This window comes from Colletes latitarsis, chromosome 3 (assembly GCF_051014445.1).
Source record: "Colletes latitarsis isolate SP2378_abdomen chromosome 3, iyColLati1, whole genome shotgun sequence".
Taxonomy (NCBI): Eukaryota; Metazoa; Arthropoda; class Insecta; order Hymenoptera; family Colletidae; genus Colletes; species Colletes latitarsis.
Genome location: NC_135136.1, coordinates 37,449,634 through 37,470,742, shown reverse-complemented (window position 1 = coordinate 37,470,742; position 21,109 = coordinate 37,449,634). Strand labels below are relative to the sequence as shown.

The window sequence follows — 21,109 nt, the reverse complement described above, 5'->3', positions numbered from 1 at the left end:
AATGAAAATTTATTTCAGAGAACCTAGTAAGATTCCCTCTTTTTTATGTGGATCCTTGGTATTTTCACTGTATCAAATAGATTAATACATACATATTTATATATAAAAAATGGTTCAATTGTTATTATATTTCTAGAGATCGTAACAAATTTGTCATTGTCTTTATCATGCTTATCATGCCTTTTAAGGGACAAATTTTGTTCTTTATCTTTATCTTTATCTTTCTCAGAGTTCAATAAACGGTACTGAGTGTACCGGATACGTGCAAAATCCACGCCTACGAGGGTGGTCGTCAAGGTTACGTAACATCCATAAAGTAGATCAATACACCAGTTAAATGATTAACTATTTATCTCTTAATGTAAAAATAATATTCTCAGTTGTGTATTGCATAATTTTATTTCACATATTTTATCGATATTTTCTTATAGGAATAGATTGCAATTTTTTAGAATTTATTGTTCAGCGCATGCGCAAGCCCAATTGCGCGCAGGTCATATCTTTCTTTCTCGGTGGTGTACCATCTCACGTACGTAATTCTGAGGCGAAGTCACGCAGTTTTCTGCCCTCGTGTCTTATAACATAAAACAGTAAGTGTTAACAAATTGTACTATCTAGACGCGTTGCATTATTTAAGTTGAAACGATTGCTTGTACATGCAGACTGCGTAATTTTGAAAGAAAATTAAATTTTTGCAAAGCCGGCATGGGTTAATGATAGTAATGTCGGCTGTCGTCGAGCGATATTGTATAGGACCTTTTCTGTTAATATTGTCAGTTTGAACGAATATATTGTTTCTATTTTTTGACTTATAAAATTACGGTTTAGTTTAAAAAAAAACGAAATCTGACGAATAATGATGTGAAATTAACAATCGTTTATGAGAATTGGAAGTAGCTGATTTTCTCCTTATGTAATACCTAGGACAGGTCAATACCACACCATTTTTGCTCTACATTACTGTAAAATTATTGATGGACATTATTTATCTACTATTTGATTGTTTTTCTTATAAATAATAGCATTAACAATTCCTTGCAACTGTAATATCTCTTTAACAATGTTTCCAATAAATGTACTGTAGACTAATTAATTTGACAATCATTCTTATATTAATTGGATTAAGCATTACCAATTGAACTACTTATGATTCAGTTTAGTCACTAGTTATTTTTTATTTGGAGAAATTGATTTCTTATGACTGTTGTGCATATGTTTTCTATTACCTTGTTTCTTTAAAGATTATATATTTTGATAAATACATTTTATATTATATTTTAATTTATAATAACTATATGTTTCCATAATTATGCAACATAATATTACCACTTTATTGGTCATATAATCTTCCTTTTTATTTATTTTTTTATTTAGACATTTTTTTATTATAAACTAATTATAATTAAAATATTTCTTAATTGACCATAACATTATTTCTATTGGAATTTATTAGATTAAAAATCACTTCTAGGTTAAGGACTATTATTAGAATTCTTTAGCGCTGCACAGATTTAAATACATAATTGCAGATGGATATAAATGTTCATTGATGTTAATATTAGATCACAAATTGTAGTGTATACCATTTTGTTTTTTACTTATGTATAAAAATATAGTTACAGTGAAATATAATTATATTTCATAAATATATTCTGTAAAAATATACATTATTTTCACAAAGTTAAATTAATATTTTTTATGGTTGTTTAATATTTTTTCATAGATCATGGCCCCACCAACATATGGAGATTTGGGTAAAAGTGCTAGAGACATATTTGGTCAAGGTTATCATTTTGGTTTGATCAAATTAGATGTTAAAACAAAGACTAGCTCTGGAGTTGAATTTTGTAGTGGTGAAGTATTCAATCAGGATACTGGAAAAGTATTTGGTTCTATAGAAACCAAATACAAAATTAAAGACTATGGATTAACATTTAGTGAAAAGTGGAATACTGATAACACACTTGCAACTGATGTAACTCTTGCTGATAAATTGCTCAATGGTCTTACTCTTGGCTATAGTTGTACTTTTTCCCCACAAACAGGGTAAAATGGAGAATCATTAATCTTATCAATGGAAGAATTAACACCTTGATAAACATGTCTGTATCTCATATGAGCCTTGTATATTATATATTAAAAATCAAAAGGATATATTACAATCTATTACACATTTCATGGTCTTGGTTATCAAGGGGTTAAATGAACTTAAAATAAACAATTATTTTGATATTTTTTAAATGGAATTATAATGATTTTATTATTATAGAACCAAAACTGGAAAACTAAAGACTAGTTATAAACATGAAAATGTATCTGCTAATGCTGATTTTGACCTTAGTCTTTCTGCTGGTCCCCTTATCAATGCATCTGCTGTTGTAGGATATCAAGGTAAAGTAAAAATACATATTATTGATTTGTGACTATTGCACTTGATATTGTGTGCTTAAACATAATTCTGTGATTTCTAATTGATAACATCCTCTATGAATAAGTTTTTAATTAAAATTAAGAAATATTCAATATTTTTATTATTTAGATATTCAATATTTTTCATATGCTTGTTTCCATGTGATCCCTTGTAATTCCTTTCCCTCTTTCATTTCCCATATTCAAGACATTCCAGAACAAAACAGTGTAAGATATTAATATAATAAAATCAAAAAGGTGAAATTTTCTTAAATTATAAGATACAGTAACTTTGTAGGGTGGTTGGCTGGTTATCAAGCTTGCTTTGATACACAAAGAAATAAACTTACAAAGAACAATGTTGCACTTGGATTCATTGCTTCTGATTTTGCTCTTCATACAACAATGTATGTATAAACTTGGTGTTTTAAGGAAAGCTATTAAAAATTAATGTAAATTTAATTTATTGTATTTTATTCTATTAGAGATAATGGTCGTGAGTTCACTGGCTCTATTTATCATAATGTAAATCCAGACTTACGAGGAGCGATTAATCTTGTTTGGAATTCTAGTAATAATGTTACACAATTTGGAATTGGTACAAAATATAATCTTGATTCAGATGCAAGTATTAGAGCTAAGGTGAATTCTCATCTCCAAATAGGTTTGGGATATCAACAAAAGTTGCGTAGCGGTAAGTATTTATTTTATTAGAGAAGTATTTAAATATTTTTATTTACATTCTTCATTTATTTTTCTAGGTGTAACTTTAACACTTTCAACAAATATTGATGGAAAGAACTTTGGTTCTGGTGGACACAAGATGGGCTTTGCATTAGATCTTGAAGCTTAAATATGGATGGTTACAGACACAAAAGGACTTGACACACTAAATTATTTCATGACCTTCGTGTCATAAAGACAGCATCACTGTACATGCTTCAGATAAAGTATTGCCTATAATTTGTAGACAAGTTTATCCCAAAATAGATGCCACAGAATATCATGCATCTTTTAAAATTAGTTAAAGGGATATTAGTTAAAATATACACAATTACGAGTGTAAAAATGCTACAATAACAGTATCATGAACAGTATGATTTACAGCTCTTGAAGTGAAACAGAAGTGTATTATTATTATTATTATTTTTTTTTTTTTTTTTTTATGGTGCAGTCTCTTTTAGTTCCTCTTATAACTATTCGGTCTTATAATAAAATCAAAGATTATTTTCTCTAATATTGAAGAAATTGAAAATACGGATACAGAGCAATATTGATTGCAAGTACGGATAAAGTTAAAGTAGGAAAAAATGTGTTGAAACTTTTTCGGGAGAATATTAAAAACTCAATAATAAATATTATCATGTTATGATGAAATTGTAAACTTTGATTAATTCTAAAATGAGAAGGCTCAATACACTGCACATACGTTCTATTAACTATAGAAATAATGTCAACAATTGGATTTATTGTAAAAAATCCTTGCACTCAATAATTATATAAAATAAATAACTACGTACAGGGACTTGGGATTAAATGATATCAGCACATCAATTATATTGTTCACTTTTCATTTGCAAAATGAAATCAACATTCATTCCTACTTACATAACTAATATAAAGCAATACTGCCAGTGTGGCTACTTTAAGATTGAAGCCTATTGTGAAATCCATATTTAGTTATGATGACAATATTCCAATAATTTAAAGTCCGGTGTCTTATATAAATAAATAAACGTTTTTAGTTATACACAATACCACAGTCCTGTTTTGTGTAGCAATTTCAATGAACGAAACGTTTGTACACTTAAAAGTTTATTCTCTGATGCATCAACAATTGTTAAACATTGAGCAAAATCTGAGTTAAGCTTTGACTAGTTCTTAGAATAAAGGAAAATTTATTCTATGTGGAGTGTGAATGCTTTATTTACAAGAAAACAGTACATTATGTTCTTAGAGTATTTTTTGTGTAAACTTTATAACAATTTTACGTAAGTGTTCAACAAACAATTATTTTAGGTATGTTTCATCAATAAATTTGTATTCACGTAGTTTCGTACTTATTTTATTTTTAAATTTTTATAAATAATTAACTATGGCGACAAAACCTAAATTATTGAGATACCTTATAAATTTTCTTGATATTTATGCACTTATATGAGAAATTCAAATTTATTTATCGATCGTATAAAAATTGATCATCAGAATAAAAAATTAAACGGCATATTAAATATTATGTTGCTCACAATACATGAGCCTCATTGACGATTTGCGATTATGATCTTTTCTTATTGCCTCCAAATATTTAATAGCGCATTTAACAAATGAATGTCCAATGAGTGTTTTATTTAATATTTAAAAAAGTTTACATTACTGCACCATCTGATCTTCCAACGCTTTCGCTATCCATTCCGGTTCAGTTTGAGCGATTTTTTCTATTATTTGGTTCACTTGGTAGCAAAGAGACTGTATTTGTTTATCCCACGTTGGTAAAGTTTCTCGTGCTATATGCAAACAAATTTATTATTACAAAATATCTTTATTAGAAATAAAATTTACTTATCGATTTGTTTGTTTAACTTACTTTCAAAATGTACAATAGAGTCAATTTGATCAATATATCCATTCATCCGACTTTCCGTAATCATTTGGCTAGCAATTTTTTCTGCTTTTGTTGGTGGAATTTCCAATAAAGCACCCAGCTCTTCGAAAGTTATATTATTGTATAATTTACTAGCGGATAATAAGTTATGTTCTATAACGGCACGGTCAAGAATAGTTGATCCCAATCCATCGATTGTACATGCTTTTTGGTGAGGTTGTAATAAGGCTTCAAACTCTTGTAATTCGGAGCGTCGAATAATACGGTCCAAATACATTTTTTCAAGAATTGAATAAGCAGGAAGTTGTTGACAACGTTCATCTTTAAACAAGGTAGCTAACATACGACTTCTTTGTTGTCCTAATTTTTAAATTTTGTTTATAGATTATTCTTGTAAGTATAAATTATAACGTATTTAACGAAGTTAACTACTTGCCTGCAGAAGCTAGTACTGTACAAATTAAAGCATTCCTAAGCGCAGTCATACGTTCGTCTTCGTGTATAATAGATCTATATGATAATTCATTGTATCTTTGAGCTGCTTCTATGAACTTTCTTCTGTAGTCTAATACTCTGGCATAACAAACTTTGTAGTAAATTTGTAACTGTTCATTTTTGGATTCGGCCTAATGAAAATGGAAAAGAAAATTTTATTCCGACACGCACATGCTTTGAAGTGTAGTATATTGCGTGTTAATCAAAATATTCGGTAAGTCTAATTACAACATACTTGTAAAAGAGACGCTCTATTAATAAATGCTTCAGCTTGTACTGGATCATCATCTTCTAAGTACAATCGTGCGATTTTAAGGTATGTTTCAAGTTTATAATCAACTGTATATTGCCTGCAAACAATCATTGTTATAATTATATAAAGTCGCCTGAATAATGCCTACTTTCGGTGATAAAAAAAAAAACATGTATTCGATCAATTTTGCGCGCGTGTAAATATGTAAATCATTAAGATGTTTGATTGGTTCTTTGAAATAAATTATTATTTATCAAAATTAAATCTTCAACGATTTTTCTATTGTTAAAAGTTGACAAATGATTCGAGTAATCAATTAATAATTATTATTTACTTTTGTCCTGTTTCTAACGGTATTCCAACTAAAACATTAGCTGCTTCTCTCCAATTTTGATTACGTTCATAAATATCTGCTAAATGTTGTCTTATACTAGCAACTTGCTCCTCAAAAGAAATGACTCGTGGTTGTATCTGAAGATCAAGTAAAAAATTTTATTACGATACATATTATATACAATTGTGTCTTATATAAATATAAAGAAACATCTTACTTTGTCCAATGTATAATGTGAAACAGCCTTTGATATCTCATCAGGTAAAAGTAACAAGCGATTACTAACATCTGTTAAAACTTGTCTTGAGATCACCAAACTTACATATTCATTTACAACTGGAAAATAAAATTATTTATCTTTATATCGATATTACATGACAAGTAAACTAACTTTAGAATTTATAGATTGTGAAAATAAAATAAACATGTAATTGATGATATGACATATATGGGTTTCACTGTTTAAATATAGATCTAAAGCATATAATCTATAGTTAATATAATAATGTACACACAAGCATAAATATGCCATAGAAAACAAATACTTTTAGATGTATAAAACATGCAATAGATCTTTACAAATTGTCCTTATCGGATCAGTCTTTGAAAGATATATCTGTACACGTTGTTATAAGAAAAAATATATTAAAAGAAAAGTGACATACTTGCTTCAATGAATATCTTTAAAGCATCAACCAATTCTTCGCCGGACGATGATAGTATTGAATCCAAAATAGCTCGATACCTGGAAGTATCATCGTTTATACCAAATTTTTTAAAAGGTATACTTTTGTTCCTATTTTATAGGCTTACTTTTCCGCTTGATCTTTATGAGAGCCACCGGAATACGCTAAATTCGTAAGTTGTTGACGTACAGCAGCTGCCGTCACCACCATCTTTTCTACATGAATAACCAGTGGCTCAGATTGGACGTTCACGCGCTTATAAATGTCGTTTAAGGTTCGTTTTTACGTAACAAAACGACTTTGTCATCATGAAAACATAAATATAACATTGTCATGAGATTCCAATCGCAGACGTGCGATATAGCGTGTTAAAAATTTCTCCATATTATATTTATTCTATTATTTTGTACATAAATAATATTTTTTTAAATATTAACACACTATTAACCAATTAAGAAAATATTCCTCTTTATACCATATCGTATTTTATCACAATTTGCCCGTCAGTAGATTAAACAATGCCGCAACGTAAATACCGTCTTATTAATTATCAAACAGTAGTTCGATTTATCTAAATGGCGGAAGTATAATCTCTCTCTCGCTTTGATGCACACTACCACTTCCTTTCGTAAAAAAAATTCAAACACTTGGCGCCATCTAATATCAGGGATTCGTATTATCCGGGGTATAGGTCCCCTCTCGCCCCCCACGATTTGGTGCAATCGTATAGTATCGCCATCTAAGAACAGGTTTCGAACTAAAAATTTCGTGCCAGGATCACAGAATGTGTAAGGAGGTATCCGGAGTACAGCTACCCCCACTCCTCCTACTCCTCATACACACTACCTTGATTATTCATTAATAACTCATTACCTGGGATTACAATATGAATTTTGAGTATCGAAGAATATAGTACAGACCCTTGGCAACATTCAAGGATAGTTTTTAGAACCGTGCCATGCCTCGTTAAATAGTTATTAACAAATATCGGAAGTCGGAACATTTACGCCTGTATCACTGCCTGCTTTAATCGATGAATTATCAACTTTTCAGCAGTAGTAGACATATTTTGGCTATTAGAGACCCAAGTAGACATCCTTGGCAACATTCAAGGACCGATTTTGCTACGTTCCTTGCTCTAATTAATTAGTTATTAGCGATAGATCCCTAAGGTGTCGCGTTAAAAGGTTGAAAACAGTGGGCCGACTTCCGATATTCATTAATAACTATTTAATGAGGCATGGCACGGTTGCAACAGGTATCCTAGAATCTTACCAAGGGTTTATACTATATTCTTAAACTCTAAAAGTTCATGATTTAATCCCAGGAAAGGCGTAATTAATAAATTAACGAGCAGTGATTCATTGAAGCGGTTATTTCTACTGTGGCGCCACCAGTGGCGAAAACAACGTACTATGTGTCTCTCGACTTGTAACGAACTCATTACTCCTTAATTTACTAATTACGCCTTTCCTGGGATTAAATCATGAGCTTTTAGAGTTTAAGAATATAGTATAAACCCTTGGCAAGATTCAAGGATACCTGTTGCAACCGTGCTATGCCTCATTAAATAGTTATTAACGAATATCCGAAGTCGGCCCGCTGTTTTGAACCTTTTAATGCGACACCATAGGCATCTATCGCTAATAACTAATTAATTAGGGCATGGAGCGTAACAAAATCGGTCCTTGAATGTTGCCAGGGATGTCTACTTGATTCTCTAATAGCCAAAATATGTCTGCTATTGCTGAAAACTTGATAATTCATCGATTAAAGCAGGCAGTGATACAGGCGTAAATGTTCCGACTTCCGATATTTGTTAATAACTATTTAACGAGGCATGGCACGGTTCTAAAAACTATCCTTGAATGTTGCCAAGGGTCTGTACTATATTCTTCGATACTCACAATTCATATTGTAATCCCAGGTAATGAGTTATTAATGAATAATAAAGGTAGTGTGTATGAGGAGTAGGAGGAGTGGGGGTAGCTGTACTCCGGATACCTCCTTACACATTCTGTGATCCTGGCACGAAATTTTTAGTTCGAAACCTGTTCTTAGATGGCGATACTATACGATTGCACCAAATCGTGGGGGGCGAGAGGGGATCTGTACCCCGGATAGTATGAATCCCTGACATTAGATGGCGATACTATATTTTGTCACTTTTTAGCGCAATATTTAATTGTTTCCAGTGATCGTTTATAACTTATTAATTACATGAAAAATGTGGTTATAATTAATTATAAAATATAGTCTGGTTATATTAAAAGTTATTTATTATTCTTACATTCAAGTAGCGTTACAGAGATTACATATAAACTTAATTTGATTGAATTCTCTTTACTTAAACAATTAATAATCACCAAAATAGTTTTATTATTTTTATTAGTTAAAATTTTACATATAATAAATGGTTTGCGGCCGCCTTGTGTTGCTACAATTCAACAGATGGTGTATTTTCAGGCACATCAGTTTGCATATTTTCATTAAACTTGCAATAACATTTTTGAGAAAATTCTTTATGTGCTAAAATTGCAACATTTCTTCCACTTATTGCACTCATTTCCATTGCACTAGCAGCCCATTCAATGGCATTCACATGATAAAGCGCACTATGCAATTTAAATTTCGCCTCGTGAACTGCTGTTGAATATTCAGGATATGCCTCCCAAGTGATATTCTTCGCATTATTGATCTGAAAAAAATTATACAGGTTTTACATTTCTTCAAATGTTATATACCTCGTTAGTATTATATATATTATATATCGTACATTTGAGAACATTTCATTTATAATTTCTGGTTTTAATTGTGTATTGCTGAAGATTTTCCAAACTTTACTATGCTTCATTCCACCCTCTACAGAATTCAATCTGCCCACGGAACTAATTATTGTTTTATTTGGTTCACAACTTAGAATACTGTCTATTTCTTCAATCAAACCAAAATAATGTGGTTTTAAATCTGCTTTAATAAATGTAACCATAGTTTGATGGTATTTTCCTATATTGGAGAAAACATCAACGTTCGGAAACCCTTCGAAAATTATAGGAAATTCTTGATTATGATGAAGAGGAGTTGCAATAATTACAATATCATATATTGAACTCATTATAGTCGTACTATCTGAAATAAACATCGTTATTCAATGAGTAATAAGGATATTATTAAATAATTATGTATTTTACCTTTATTATGATAATACACTTCGTATAAATTTTTACCATCTTCTGTTGGCAAATTAATAATTTTTGTAACACACGAAGGCACAACATTTACATTCTTATTTCTGTATATTAAATGTTCAGGTACCTAAAATATTAATACATCCTTAATTACTGCATGAGAATACAATCTTGTGCAATTAACAAAAACAACCTTTTTATTTCCCCCTTTAACAGACCACAAGTTGTAACCTGCTCCAGCTAAAGATACACTACCAACAAAACTATGAATATTGGTATCCTGCCCATAATTCACAACAGATGTAGCTTTAACAATTTCATCGATTAATTTTTCTGTATATCCCAAATTTAAAAGGTGTTCTTTGATAGATATTTGTAATAACTTTGGAAACTCTGCATTCATTACTGTTAAAAAACTAGTGATATTTTCAAAAGACTTTCCAGCATCCTGTAAATCATATATTTTTGCAAAGCTATTTACTATGGAATTTATATATCTGTTTGAAATAAATGAAATCAGCTATTATTGTAATACCTATTAGTAACATGTTTTTAATAATTGATTAAAAAGTAATGTAAAATACCTATTGAGAGTAAATGGTTGAATGCCATATCTATAAAATAATTTAGCTAATGATATAATGCTCCAATTACTTTCTTCAAATACAAATTCATTACCATTCCAAATGCCTGCTTTTTGATCATTAGTTGGTGCATGTTCTAAACCTAAATCAACAAACAAAGATAATTGAAGATAAAGAGAAAAACAATTAATATAAAATTATCGTTTAAATGCTTATAAGATTGTAACTGTAAAAATATATAAATTGAGGTACCAAGTAATTTAACAAATTGTTGCATGTATTTATTTTCCGGATGTATGATAGAACCACCAGCTTCAAATTCATTATCATCAATTTGTATTGTAGCTAGACGTCCACCAATAGTTTTTGCTTCATACAAATGGATATTAAGATTATTTTTAAATAATTCTGAAAGAAAATGCGAACTTGATGCACCGCCGATACCACCGCCAATAATTGCTAGAAAATAATCGAACATAGAAATTAAGAATCACTAATCGCAATCACATCGTTAATCATAAATATCAGTAAATAAAATTTCCTATTTACCTATATTTGGTTTACAATTTTCAAAACAAATTCCCCTCTTGAGGATTAACATAAATAAAAATATTATACGGTTATTCATGTTTTATGTTTGCTCATTACAACCTCCTTTCGAATACTGACTGTTATTATCTCTTCTGTATTGCGTATTAACCACACAAATTTTGCCACGTATTTTATGAAATAAAATAAGGTGTAATATATATTACGAAAATTGTAACAAAAGTTTTATTGCTTTCTTACGTTCCATTTTAAATACATCGATTTAAGTATAGTGTGAATTTAGGTACATAGTATTGTTTATTTTATGGTATAAAACACGTGTGACATATTTCTACGGTTAACTTTGCTCTTGTAATGTTTGCGCGTTTATAGCAATTTAAATATGACGAAAAAAGAATTTAAACGTAAAAGGACAGAAGATGTTGATAAAGAAAATTTACCAGAAGTTTTGCCAGCGAAAAGAATGTCAGACGAACCCCCATTAAAAAAGGTTTAATAATTTTACTTTGTTTTAACCAAAAAATGTTTATGAAGTATTAACTCAAAGTTTTATTGCATATTTATGTTTGATTGCATGTTTTCACTGTATGTTATCTAGCATGATTTATCCTGGCTGTACTTTTCAAAGGGTTAATGTTAGTAATTTAATAATACCTATCTTTGATTAAGTTTTGTAATTATTTAGGTAAAATGGATTAATAAACAACGAGTTCTAGTTTTTGCAACTAGAGGAATTAGTTACATTCAACGTCATCTTATGGATGACATAAAAAATCTTATGCCTCATCATCGTCCAGAATCTAAAATGGAACGTACTAAAAACTTCCAAGTCATTAATGAAATGTGTGAAATGAAAAATTGTAACAAAACAATATTGTTTGAAGGCAGAAGAAAAAGGGATTTGTACATGTGGCTTTCTAATGTTCCTACAGGACCAAGTGTAAAATTTCTTGTTGAGAATAGTATGTATTATGTTCTTTGTCTGTTAATTATTTAGTTTCATAAATTATTAGTTAGTTACATAAGTCAATTTATGGTTTTTCTATTGTAGTCTATACAATGGGAGAATTAAAAATGACTGGAAATTGTCTAAAGGGATCTCGTCCTTTGTTGTCATTTGATGATAATTTTAACACAAAGCCACATTATAGTCTTTTGAAAGAGTTGTTTGTTCAAATATTTGGTTTGCCCAATCATCATCCAAAAAGTCAACCATTTTTTGACCATGTATATACATTCAGTGTATTAGACAATAGAATATGGTTTAGGAATTTCCAAATTTTGACTGAAGATGGTGGTTTAGCTGAAATTGGGCCAAGATTTGTATTAAATCCAGTAAAAATATTTGCTGAAAGTTTTGGTGGAGAGGTACTTTGGAATAATCCCACATATATTTCACCTTCTAAGGTATAAACCAATTAAATTTTTACTTTAATGTTATTAATATATGTTAAGATTAAGCAAAACAAAAACAATATTTTTTTTTAAATTGTAGTTTCGACAATCCATAAATAAAAAAGCTGTTGGTAAATACATAAATAAGGTAGAACAAAAAGTATTACAAGAAATTAATAAGCCAAAAGAATCATATTCATTAAATCCTATGGACGAGATATTTAAAGGTGACCCATTAGAAAAAGCAATAGAATTGCAAAAACACGAGTCTAAACAAATACCGATTAATAAAAGTGAAAAAAAGAAAGTAAAAAAAGATGTCCAAAAATATCCAGGAAAAAAGGCAAGACAAGCTAATTCTAAACAGAAAAACAAAAAATTGATGAAATAATTACATGTAGGAGAATTTGTATTATGTTATAATGTTAATAAAATTTGTATTTCATCAAACAATAATACAGTTTTAATTTTTATTATTCATACAATTTAATATCCTTAATTAATTAAAACAAAGCACGTGATACTATGTAAGCAATTCATATTGCATACAATACTCATAAATGTTGTACAATACAAGAAGTAAGTATATAATATGTATAAAAGTAGTTTAATATTGCACAACTTTTATCTATGAAGGTATAATATGTATGCCTTAAAATCATAAATAAATTCAATAGTATAATCTTACATAATATTCTGTGTCAATATAGTATAGTGTAAATAACTGTTGAAAGCATTATTAATTATGCTGGCACATACTTGTACTTGATTTAATTATGTCAAAGCACATTTGATAAACTACTCTAATATATTTTGTACATTATGATGCAAAAGCCTGAGTGTTAGTAATCACAAATCATTGTGAAAATGTTAAAAATATTAAATTCATGATTAACCTTATATTTATCCTTGATATTACTTCAAAAATATCTAGCAATAAAAATGACAGTGATCCTGGTATACTTAGAAAGTGTATAAATACTTATTTTTAATTGAAACAAAATTCAGATAAACATTTTATGTATGTAGGTACCTACTTGAAATCTGCACCACATTTTCTGGCATTCATGAACATCTTGTGCATTTAACAGAAAAGCTACATATTAGTACATTTAATTGCATATAAAATTGTGTTATGAAACTCTTATACTATAAATATAAATACTGATAAAAATATTATAAAGGAAAAAATATGTTCTCCATTTGGGGGAAAATAGTAAAGTACTTCTTCTGTTAATATTTGTTTACAAAAATATATGCATTTAAAAACATTAAAAAATACATAACTAAAATTTTCCCTTTGTACATATTTTTTGTGATAATATTTAATGATTTCCTATAAGTTATATTCTCTTTTTAAGGAATAGTTCAATAAAAAATTAATGTAACAAAATTATTTTATGTCAATGTAAAATTTTTGAATATTGTGCAATATTTAATCGTACGTAAAATAAAATAATTCTAATTTATTCTATTACTTATATTGTCGAATTAATATTTTTTAATAAGTTAAAAAAACTTAGAAAAATATATTAAATCATATAAGTGTATTACAATGTAATAATTACTATTATATGTTCTTTAAAAATTGAAGTTAATTAATAGGAATCTATATACAATTGAAATTATTACTGTTTTTTTATTCGATGGTGAATTATCCACTAAATAGATTATTGATTCCTTGCTATTGTTATCACTCTATGTTAAAAATTGAAAGTTTGAATACTTGGCAGTAATCTTTACATGAATTAGAAAATTAATTGACAGCATAGGAGTAAATTGATAAGTACACCTATCTTGCAATTTAAATGCAAAGCACTCATAATCATTACTGTGGAATAAAAACTTAACATAAATATGTGTAGGAAACGAACGATTACGAGTTACGGTTACGACCCGATCACGATCACGATTACGATTTCGGTTTTCTCTATTTCGCTCACGGAATTATTTTCTTGTGTGTATCTTGTACTTTTAAATAAAGGGATAGATTTTACAATTCTAATCCTACATATGTATAATGAGTATGAATGACTATATGTACAATTTAAAGTTGCATCAAAATGATAAAAAAGTTCTAACCTTCAAATTTATAAACACAACTAAATGCTATAATAAAATATGTTTATAAAAGAGTGTAAAACGTGTAAAAGCATCGGAAAAGAAATCAATGATTTAATATTATACTTATGTATTCATCGGTGTTAATTCGTGCGACTGTTGTCCATTTGTATTACTATTAGATCCAATTTGTGCTAGTGCCGATTGACGCCATTTTCCATTCTCACCATTTAAATTCTTGTCTTCGCAAATGCAAAGAAAAAGCGTATCTATCACAGTCTGCAATTAAATATTAAATGATAAATGTATAATATATATAATGTAGTTCAGTAAAAAATTTATGTAATTTACCTCGTAAAGAGAAATAATGCTGTGAGCAATAAAAAATGCAAAAACACAAATAACAAAAATCGGAGCTGCGTAGAAGTGTAACCTAGGATCTTGTTTCATAAATAGTAATCCAATACTTCCAGTAGCTGCTGTGACAAAACATTTACCCAAGAATAGAATAAAATCTCCCACTCCATTAATCACTGCTATTTGTAAAGCATTGCTAACAAGTGTTGTGAATGCCTGAAAATATAATGGACGTCGTTTTCACTTCTTCATCTAATAATATATTCATTTGTTTAAGAGGGAATACCAATTAGATATTCTGTATTGCCAGAAAAAATTCTCTAATATCAGCATTTTTCATTTCTAAATGTGTTATTCCCCCTTAAATATTTATAATGGATGAAGGTTAATATTTAGCTATAAAATATAACATACAATTCTAGCTGCATTACAAAAATGTGTTCCTTCAATGGCAACAACAGTGTATGCATTATGATTCATATATCGAATAAATTTTTCTAAACAGTAGAAGCAGCATATGCAACATTTTAAACCACATTGAGCACATGGAGAAGTTTCCTTATTTCTTTCAAATCTATGGAAAAATATAAATTATAAACTACATAAAAAAAAATTTAACTATTAAATACGTATGTTCGTTAGTTATAAACATACTTAGCGTGTAGATATGTCAAAATCAAACGAGGTAACTTAAAAAGGGTTATTAAGAACGAACCACAAGCTACAGAACCTAAGTGGTAACTAACTAAATTTCCCATAGCAGAGCATACTGGAGATGCACTAGCATTTTTTCCTCTAAAATAATAAATATAATATATGATACAAATACTAAATACTAACATATTAAAAAAAAAAAAAGAGAACTATTTGTATACTATTACCTAAAATACCAATGAGCGACAGCTCCTGATATTACCATGTCTTGACAAGCAATAATGAATTCAGAAGTCCATATTAATCCTATGATATACACCCACCACATATATTTCACCCAAGTTGAATCAACATACTCCACCAGGGTGAAAGCTGAAATACTTTAGAAATAGTAATGCTTATTAAATTAGAAATAAAAGTATTAAGTATTACTTTTAAATGAATCCAGTGAAAAATCAAATTTCTTCTCTTCTACAAATGAACTTTTCTCTCCAAGCAAATTCAAGTTTAAAGGATCAAATATATGGTTTTTATACATTTGCACAGATTTCGTTCCTGGATAATCTGTAATCATTATTCATATAAAAAAAATGTTTACTATTTATATTTTTGAATTACATAAAAAAATTGAAGCACTTACTAGCTGTTGCAAGACAAAGAATTACAGTCACCCAAAAGGCAAAAAATAATATTAGAGCAGCAAACGTGAGTAAAGGTTGAAAAAATAAACCTGGTAATTCTGCTAAACACTTTGCACTTTCTTTAAACAATGCTGTCATAAATCCAATACGTTTCCGCAATATACTCAAAAGGAGTAATAAAATGACCTAAAATGTATAAACGACTCTTAAATAATTTGATGGATAAAATAAATAATAGTTAGCAATTAAACTTTTTTTTGTATATCAACAGTAACATACAGTTATTATTGTTGCAACAATAGAAAAAGCTAAAAATGCCCTTTCATTTCTGACAGATTCCTCAAGAAGTTGATTTGGGTTGGTTTTATCTAAAGTTCTTTTAATGTCAATGTATGTCCACCATAATAACACTGTACCAGCTGTGAAATTCATTATGTAAATTATTTGTTGCTAAAATATGATTTAACATTTTTGTATAAAATACAATATTTATAATAAAGTCATAACTTTAAGTTATTAACCTAAGGTAGTATTTTAACCAATGCCATGAATTGTATTATATCTAGGGAAAAATACTCTTAGTTTATACTTGGTAATACATTAGTGCAATATAAATGTTGCAACTTTTATCAGAATATTTATATTTCAAAAGGGTTTTTCTGTCTTGCAAATTTATGGGACAGTTGTTATAATTTCTTCTTTCAATTTTGCCTGAATAAGTAAGATAATTTATAGTATAAATTGTTATAGAATGCACGAATTATACATAGAAGTAATGTGTTTTTCACCTATTATGCATGTTGTTTAAATAACTTACCTATAGTTGCAATACTGACAAGAACCATTACAATCCATGTTACAATGCTTGCCAATAAATGAAATATGGCAATCATAAAAAGAGATAAAACTGAAAAAAAGAGTGTACATAGATTTTTCCTTTAATTTCATCCCAGAAAGTTCTATTTAGAAAATACTGTAGTGATAAGATAATAAATCATACCAAAAGCTAAAAATGATAAAGCCAAAATCTCTTTCCAAGTTTTGTATAAATCTCCTAAAATCTGTTCAATAATATCCCATGAATTAATTAGGCCATATAAATTTGCAATTATAGTTTCTCCTACATCCTTAATAGCTTTTGGAACACAACGATTAAGAACTGGTATACTGTTGTATACTGGTAGTTCAGGACAAGAGCCTGTTTTATTTTTTCTGTTCCCATTACTGCAGGCACTGAAATCATTTCTGGGTTTATCATGACAAAGTTGTGATCCTGTTTCTTCATAAAATCTACATATGTCATTCATTGTTGTCATAGTTCTATCTGGACATTTTTTTACACAAATTTTCAAAGACTGAGTAACATTGTATATATCCAAAAAGAATAGGTACCTAAAATTGATGAAAAGTTTTTGAATTTTCTTAGAAACATATTAATTAAATAATGGGAATACAAAAAAAATTTTAATATTGACACTAACGGTTTATTGCTAGTGTCTTGTCCAGAAAGTTCCATGCTACCAAATTTTGGATTATTTTTCATACCACAAGTATTTCCAAAACTATCATACCCATTTATAAGTCTTAAAGGATTGCCATAAACAAGAGCAAAAGCTGCAATTAAGATCTAGAAAGAAAACAAAGTGATTTTTAATAAGTAATGAAATGTATTTATTATTTTTAATAATATAGCAATAGAGTTTTTAATGATAAATATTTCACCAGAATGTATACAAGTTTTGATTCCTTATAGTATTGGTTTTTTAATGATGTAAAACTCATGTAATAAAATTCACCTACCATAAGAAACCAAAATGCTATGAAACAACAAAGCCAGAAAATATCTGTGCTTCCTCGGACACGTGTTGGATCAGGTCGTTGTTCCTCATCATCGTCTCCTGAACAACACGACATTTTTAAAAACTTTCGTTACAATCAGAATAAGGCACCTAAATATTGTGTATAAAAACTAATGAATTCTCTTCGATTTTAGAGTTACTCCCTCCGTTGAATCACCTTGAAGTTATCTGCGATTGTGTATCAACTGTACACAAGGATTTAATCCATCTTTTCATTTTTATCTCTTTACATTATTTTCTGTAACATTAAAAGAGCGCCAAATTTCATATTGAACTCATTAACATTAACATTCGTATTACAAGTTTATAATATTTATTATTGAACCATACATAGTAATAAATAGAGAAATTACAAGGCGTAGAATTATATATATACGCTCCTGCAATTCGCATGGCATAAAGTCGTTTCCAAGGGAACACATAAGGCACACTACCATCTACTGCATATACATTGCACGGTTCCTAGTTACTACAATGAAGGTTGTAGCAACAGATTATTTCTTCATTCATTTATATGAAATGACGAGGTTTAGCGTGAAACATTGGACTGCACAATAGTGAAAAGTTTCTCTTTTAATTGTTGTTGAAGCGTGAGTACCTTGTCATTCGCACATACTTTATTTCAATAAATGTTTTTATTATAAATATGATCTTAGATTTGAAGTTATACTTCAAAGAATTAGAAGTGTAACCTATATGTTAATGCTTCAAGTATAACTTTAAGCATGAAACATTGGGAATGGAATTTACTTCATTTATTTGATACATGAACTTAATATGTTTAGTAATAATTTAATTATATTAACCTGTTATATGGTATTTTTGCTGTTGAAAATATTTTTTGTTAATATCTAATTGCATATGTAATTTCTTTGGACATTTACAATGATCTTTTATATTTTCCTTTTGTTTCATCTGTTTTATGTTTAGAATATATTTTATTTTATGTTTAGAAGAACTATAATTCGCATATAACAAATATCAAGCATTGAATTTAGTGTGCCAGATAATGAAAATTAATTTTAGTGATGGAGGAAGATGGTAGTAAAAGAATGAGAGGCAGAACCCGTGGTAGAGCACGTGGCAGAACACGAGGTCGTGCTAGAGGTAGATCTAAGAAACAAGTAAAGGTAAATTTTTTTAAGACAGTAAATCCTTGACTTACATGATTAATTTGTTCTTGAACTTTTTATGTAATTTAAATAAGCTTTTATTTATTGTTATTCCATGTATCTATGAATCCACATAACTTGGAGACTTATTGTATTTAAAAGTTTAAGTTTTTAATTGGTTTTGTAATTTAGTATTTATAATCTAGCTGTTTGAAGAATTTGTTAAATAGAGAAGAAATATGCATGTATTTGAAATAGATTATTGAAAGTGACGAAGAAGATACTCCACAACAAGCTGAAGAAGCTCCAGCAGAAGCAGTTGGAGCAGAGTTGGAAGAACATGAAGCTCCACCAACTCAACAGCCTCCTTTGGAGCAGCAGTTTGATTTGGAGGCTGATATATCACAGTTGGAAGCTCCAACATTTACAACTATTAATAGAGGACCTCCTGAACCAATGCTCCGTTTAAGATGGGATCACAGAGTTAATCTTATTGGAGAGAAAGTGTTAAATCCCATGATACATTGTTGTGACAAGTGTTTGAAACCAATCCTCATTTATGGACGTATGGTGAGAAATGTCACCATTATATCAAGTGTATTACCATTCTATAGCCTTTATTTATTATTCACAAATATTGAATGTTGCTATTTTAGATACCTTGCAAACATGTATTTTGCTTATCTTGTGCCAAGAGAGAAGATAAGGTTTGTCCTCGCTGTATGGAGAAAGTCTCAAGAGTAGAACAAACTGGTTTAGGTACTGTGTTCATGTGTACACATGGAGGAACTAGGTATGGAAATGCTGGTTGCAGAAGAACATATCTTAGTCAAAGAGATTTACAGGTAATTTCAATTAGTCCATTTTAGATTTTAGTAATTAAATTGATTGCATGAATATATTATATGGTTTGTATACAGGCTCATATAAATCACCGGCATATATCAGCTCCGCCGCAACAAGTTCAAGGAATGCAAGTTGATCCTCCACAATACGTACATACTAAGTCAGAAATAGAGTTAACAAAAGTTTCGTCAGTTGCTATGCAAAATACTCGCATAAAATCAGTGCAATCACACATGGTACAGCCAATAATGGGAAATGATCCTAGAGTGAATTCAATGGTTAATCAATCACCGGTGGAACACCGACAACAGCATAGGCCACAGTCACTAATATCAATGCAGAATTACACCCAAAGTTCTGCACCTCCACCGCCAAACAACGCTCCGTTAAGAACAAATCTGATAACTGTACCCATACAAGATACAGCCCTAACAACGCACGATATGCATACACAACAAAGTCACCATTATTATCCTCCTCCACCTCCGCAAGTTAATTATGGAGGATATAATGTGCCACCACCAGTTTCACAGACGCAACAGTACTATTCGCAGCCGCAGCATCCCGCTCAAGTATCTTATGTGCCACCACCACCACCACAACAACAACAGTATGTATCTTCAACACCGACTTCCATAAGGCCATCTCCATCAGGATATATACAAGACCCATCATATGGCCCACCACCTCAACAACAGGCTCCACCACCACAGACTCAATGGTCGCAACACCAACAACAGTTTTATAGGTAAAGGAAGTACCTTTACCATAACAGACTTGTATACATTGTGATAAAACTGTTGTGGATGATATGCAGCAATTAGAAATGGTTATATATACTGTTTCTATAAACGTGCTGCTCACTATTAGGAAAAATTAATTATATAATATTTTATACTTTTCAATGACTATATATGCAACATTAAATAGCTAAACTTATACAATATTATAGCAATAAAATCGTTTTAATTCTATAGATAAATTTATTTATTTTCCACTCTTATGTGTATAATCTCTAAGGCTATGGTATAGCGGAGGTGGATTTCTCATCGGCGCAAATTTGCCTCGGCCAGTGCGAGTCGGT

At 29.5% G+C, this 21,109-nt stretch overlaps 6 protein-coding genes across 12 annotated transcripts; 3 read left to right on the top strand and 3 right to left on the bottom strand.

Annotated features, from left to right (window-relative positions):
• Nucleotides 1-448: 448 nt before the first annotated feature.
• Nucleotides 449-3,286, top strand: LOC143340277 (voltage-dependent anion-selective channel). Its single transcript, XM_076762031.1, has 6 exons — nucleotides 449-590; nucleotides 1,724-2,046; nucleotides 2,270-2,391; nucleotides 2,708-2,816; nucleotides 2,895-3,103; nucleotides 3,171-3,286. The coding sequence occupies exons 2-6, from the start codon at nucleotides 1,727-1,729 to the stop codon at nucleotides 3,260-3,262; spliced, it is 852 nt and encodes a 283-aa protein (XP_076618146.1). The 5' UTR covers nucleotides 449-590; nucleotides 1,724-1,726; the 3' UTR covers nucleotides 3,263-3,286.
• Csn4 (COP9 signalosome subunit 4) lies at nucleotides 2,554-7,151 on the bottom strand. Of its 2 annotated transcripts, XM_076762030.1 has the most exons (9): nucleotides 6,907-7,151; nucleotides 6,759-6,838; nucleotides 6,311-6,429; nucleotides 6,094-6,230; nucleotides 5,742-5,856; nucleotides 5,448-5,637; nucleotides 4,994-5,371; nucleotides 4,788-4,913; nucleotides 2,554-2,612 (listed from the first exon to the last, which is right to left on the bottom strand). In XM_076762030.1, exons 1-9 carry the CDS (start codon nucleotides 6,987-6,989, stop codon nucleotides 2,554-2,556), a joined length of 1,287 nt encoding a protein of 428 aa, XP_076618145.1. In that variant the 5' UTR covers nucleotides 6,990-7,151. The 2 variants fall into 2 exon arrangements, with proteins under 2 accessions (XP_076618145.1, XP_076618144.1); XM_076762029.1 differs by lacking the exon at nucleotides 2,554-2,612 and having other exon boundaries at nucleotides 4,459-4,913.
• A 1,919-nt stretch (nucleotides 7,152-9,070) lies between these two features.
• On the bottom strand, nucleotides 9,071-10,943 carry LOC143352084 (prenylcysteine oxidase 1-like). Of its 3 annotated transcripts, none has more exons than XM_076784320.1 (6): nucleotides 10,804-10,943; nucleotides 10,646-10,693; nucleotides 10,161-10,415; nucleotides 9,971-10,094; nucleotides 9,556-9,908; nucleotides 9,071-9,477 (listed from the first exon to the last, which is right to left on the bottom strand). In XM_076784320.1, the coding sequence occupies exons 2-6, from the start codon at nucleotides 10,682-10,684 to the stop codon at nucleotides 9,217-9,219; spliced, it is 1,032 nt and encodes a 343-aa protein (XP_076640435.1). In that variant the 5' UTR covers nucleotides 10,685-10,693; nucleotides 10,804-10,943; the 3' UTR covers nucleotides 9,071-9,216. The 3 variants fall into 3 exon arrangements, with proteins under 3 accessions (XP_076640435.1, XP_076640437.1, XP_076640436.1); XM_076784322.1 differs by lacking the exon at nucleotides 10,804-10,943 and adding an exon at nucleotides 10,552-10,581 and having other exon boundaries at nucleotides 10,646-10,661; XM_076784321.1 differs by lacking the exon at nucleotides 10,804-10,943 and having other exon boundaries at nucleotides 10,552-10,692.
• Nucleotides 10,831-18,267, bottom strand: Ctl1 (choline transporter-like protein 1). Of its 4 annotated transcripts, none has more exons than XM_076784314.1 (13): nucleotides 18,009-18,267; nucleotides 17,690-17,835; nucleotides 17,209-17,600; nucleotides 17,026-17,115; nucleotides 16,488-16,627; nucleotides 16,208-16,394; nucleotides 16,000-16,131; nucleotides 15,795-15,939; nucleotides 15,568-15,708; nucleotides 15,328-15,487; nucleotides 14,908-15,129; nucleotides 14,683-14,835; nucleotides 10,831-10,959 (listed from the first exon to the last, which is right to left on the bottom strand). In XM_076784314.1, exons 1-12 carry the CDS (start codon nucleotides 18,120-18,122, stop codon nucleotides 14,683-14,685), a joined length of 2,022 nt encoding a protein of 673 aa, XP_076640429.1. In that variant the 5' UTR covers nucleotides 18,123-18,267; the 3' UTR covers nucleotides 10,831-10,959. The 4 variants fall into 4 exon arrangements, with proteins under 4 accessions (XP_076640429.1, XP_076640428.1, XP_076640430.1 ...); XM_076784313.1 differs by having other exon boundaries at nucleotides 10,896-11,010; XM_076784315.1 differs by lacking the exon at nucleotides 10,831-10,959 and adding an exon at nucleotides 11,153-11,234.
• LOC143352083 (ribosome biogenesis protein BRX1 homolog) lies at nucleotides 11,229-13,003 on the top strand. The gene is made up of 4 exons (XM_076784319.1): nucleotides 11,229-11,590; nucleotides 11,786-12,062; nucleotides 12,152-12,507; nucleotides 12,596-13,003. The coding sequence occupies exons 1-4, from the start codon at nucleotides 11,483-11,485 to the stop codon at nucleotides 12,884-12,886; spliced, it is 1,032 nt and encodes a 343-aa protein (XP_076640434.1). The 5' UTR covers nucleotides 11,229-11,482; the 3' UTR covers nucleotides 12,887-13,003.
• On the top strand, nucleotides 18,256-21,007 carry Hakai (E3 ubiquitin-protein ligase Hakai). The gene is made up of 5 exons (XM_076784317.1): nucleotides 18,256-18,657; nucleotides 19,094-19,197; nucleotides 19,438-19,749; nucleotides 19,836-20,024; nucleotides 20,100-21,007. Exons 2-5 carry the CDS (start codon nucleotides 19,096-19,098, stop codon nucleotides 20,775-20,777), a joined length of 1,281 nt encoding a protein of 426 aa, XP_076640432.1. The 5' UTR covers nucleotides 18,256-18,657; nucleotides 19,094-19,095; the 3' UTR covers nucleotides 20,778-21,007.
• The last annotated feature ends 102 nt before the right edge of the window (nucleotides 21,008-21,109 follow it).

What these genes read in the sequence shown, in the direction of transcription:
- LOC143340277 (XM_076762031.1), top strand. Translation starts at nt 1,727, where the DNA reads ATGGCCCCACCAACATATGGAGATTTGGGTAAAAGTGCTAGAGACATA. An exon ending in TGCTGTTGTAGGATATCAAG is followed by an intron (nt 2,392 to 2,707) that starts GTAAAGTAAAAA and finishes GTAACTTTGTAG; the next exon opens with GGTGGTTGGCTGGTTATCAA. An exon ending in TTTGCTCTTCATACAACAAT is followed by an intron (nt 2,817 to 2,894) that starts GTATGTATAAAC and finishes TTATTCTATTAG; the next exon opens with AGATAATGGTCGTGAGTTCA.
- Csn4 (XM_076762030.1), bottom strand. Translation starts at nt 6,989, where the DNA reads ATGGTGGTGACGGCAGCTGCTGTACGTCAACAACTTACGAATTTAGCG. An exon ending in CACATTATACATTGGACAAA is followed by an intron (nt 6,231 to 6,310) that starts GTAAGATGTTTC and finishes CTTGATCTTCAG; the next exon opens with ATACAACCACGAGTCATTTC. An exon ending in AGCGTTGGAAGATCAGATGG is followed by an intron (nt 2,613 to 4,787) that starts TGCAGTAATGTA and finishes GGAATGTCTTGA; the next exon opens with ATATGGGAAATGAAAGAGGG.
- LOC143352084 (XM_076784320.1), bottom strand. Translation starts at nt 10,684, where the DNA reads ATGCACCAACTAATGATCAAAAAGCAGGCATTTGGAATG. An exon ending in AAAAGCAGGCATTTGGAATG is followed by an intron (nt 10,416 to 10,645) that starts GTAATGAATTTG and finishes TATGATTTACAG; the next exon opens with GATGCTGGAAAGTCTTTTGA. An exon ending in TAAATGAAATGTTCTCAAAT is followed by an intron (nt 9,478 to 9,555) that starts GTACGATATATA and finishes AATTTTTTTCAG; the next exon opens with ATCAATAATGCGAAGAATAT.
- LOC143352083 (XM_076784319.1), top strand. Translation starts at nt 11,483, where the DNA reads ATGACGAAAAAAGAATTTAAACGTAAAAGGACAGAAGATGTTGATAAA. An exon ending in ACGAACCCCCATTAAAAAAG is followed by an intron (nt 11,591 to 11,785) that starts GTTTAATAATTT and finishes GTAATTATTTAG; the next exon opens with GTAAAATGGATTAATAAACA. An exon ending in CATATATTTCACCTTCTAAG is followed by an intron (nt 12,508 to 12,595) that starts GTATAAACCAAT and finishes TTTAAATTGTAG; the next exon opens with TTTCGACAATCCATAAATAA.
- Ctl1 (XM_076784314.1), bottom strand. Translation starts at nt 18,122, where the DNA reads ATGTCGTGTTGTTCAGGAGACGATGATGAGGAACAACGACCTGATCCA. An exon ending in CAAGACACTAGCAATAAACC is followed by an intron (nt 17,601 to 17,689) that starts GTTAGTGTCAAT and finishes CATCAATTTTAG; the next exon opens with GTACCTATTCTTTTTGGATA. An exon ending in TTCACTGGATTCATTTAAAA is followed by an intron (nt 15,940 to 15,999) that starts GTAATACTTAAT and finishes AAAGTATTTCAG; the next exon opens with CTTTCACCCTGGTGGAGTAT.
- Hakai (XM_076784317.1), top strand. Translation starts at nt 19,096, where the DNA reads ATGGAGGAAGATGGTAGTAAAAGAATGAGAGGCAGAACCCGTGGTAGA. An exon ending in TCCTCATTTATGGACGTATG is followed by an intron (nt 19,750 to 19,835) that starts GTGAGAAATGTC and finishes TTGCTATTTTAG; the next exon opens with ATACCTTGCAAACATGTATT. An exon ending in TTAGTCAAAGAGATTTACAG is followed by an intron (nt 20,025 to 20,099) that starts GTAATTTCAATT and finishes GTTTGTATACAG; the next exon opens with GCTCATATAAATCACCGGCA.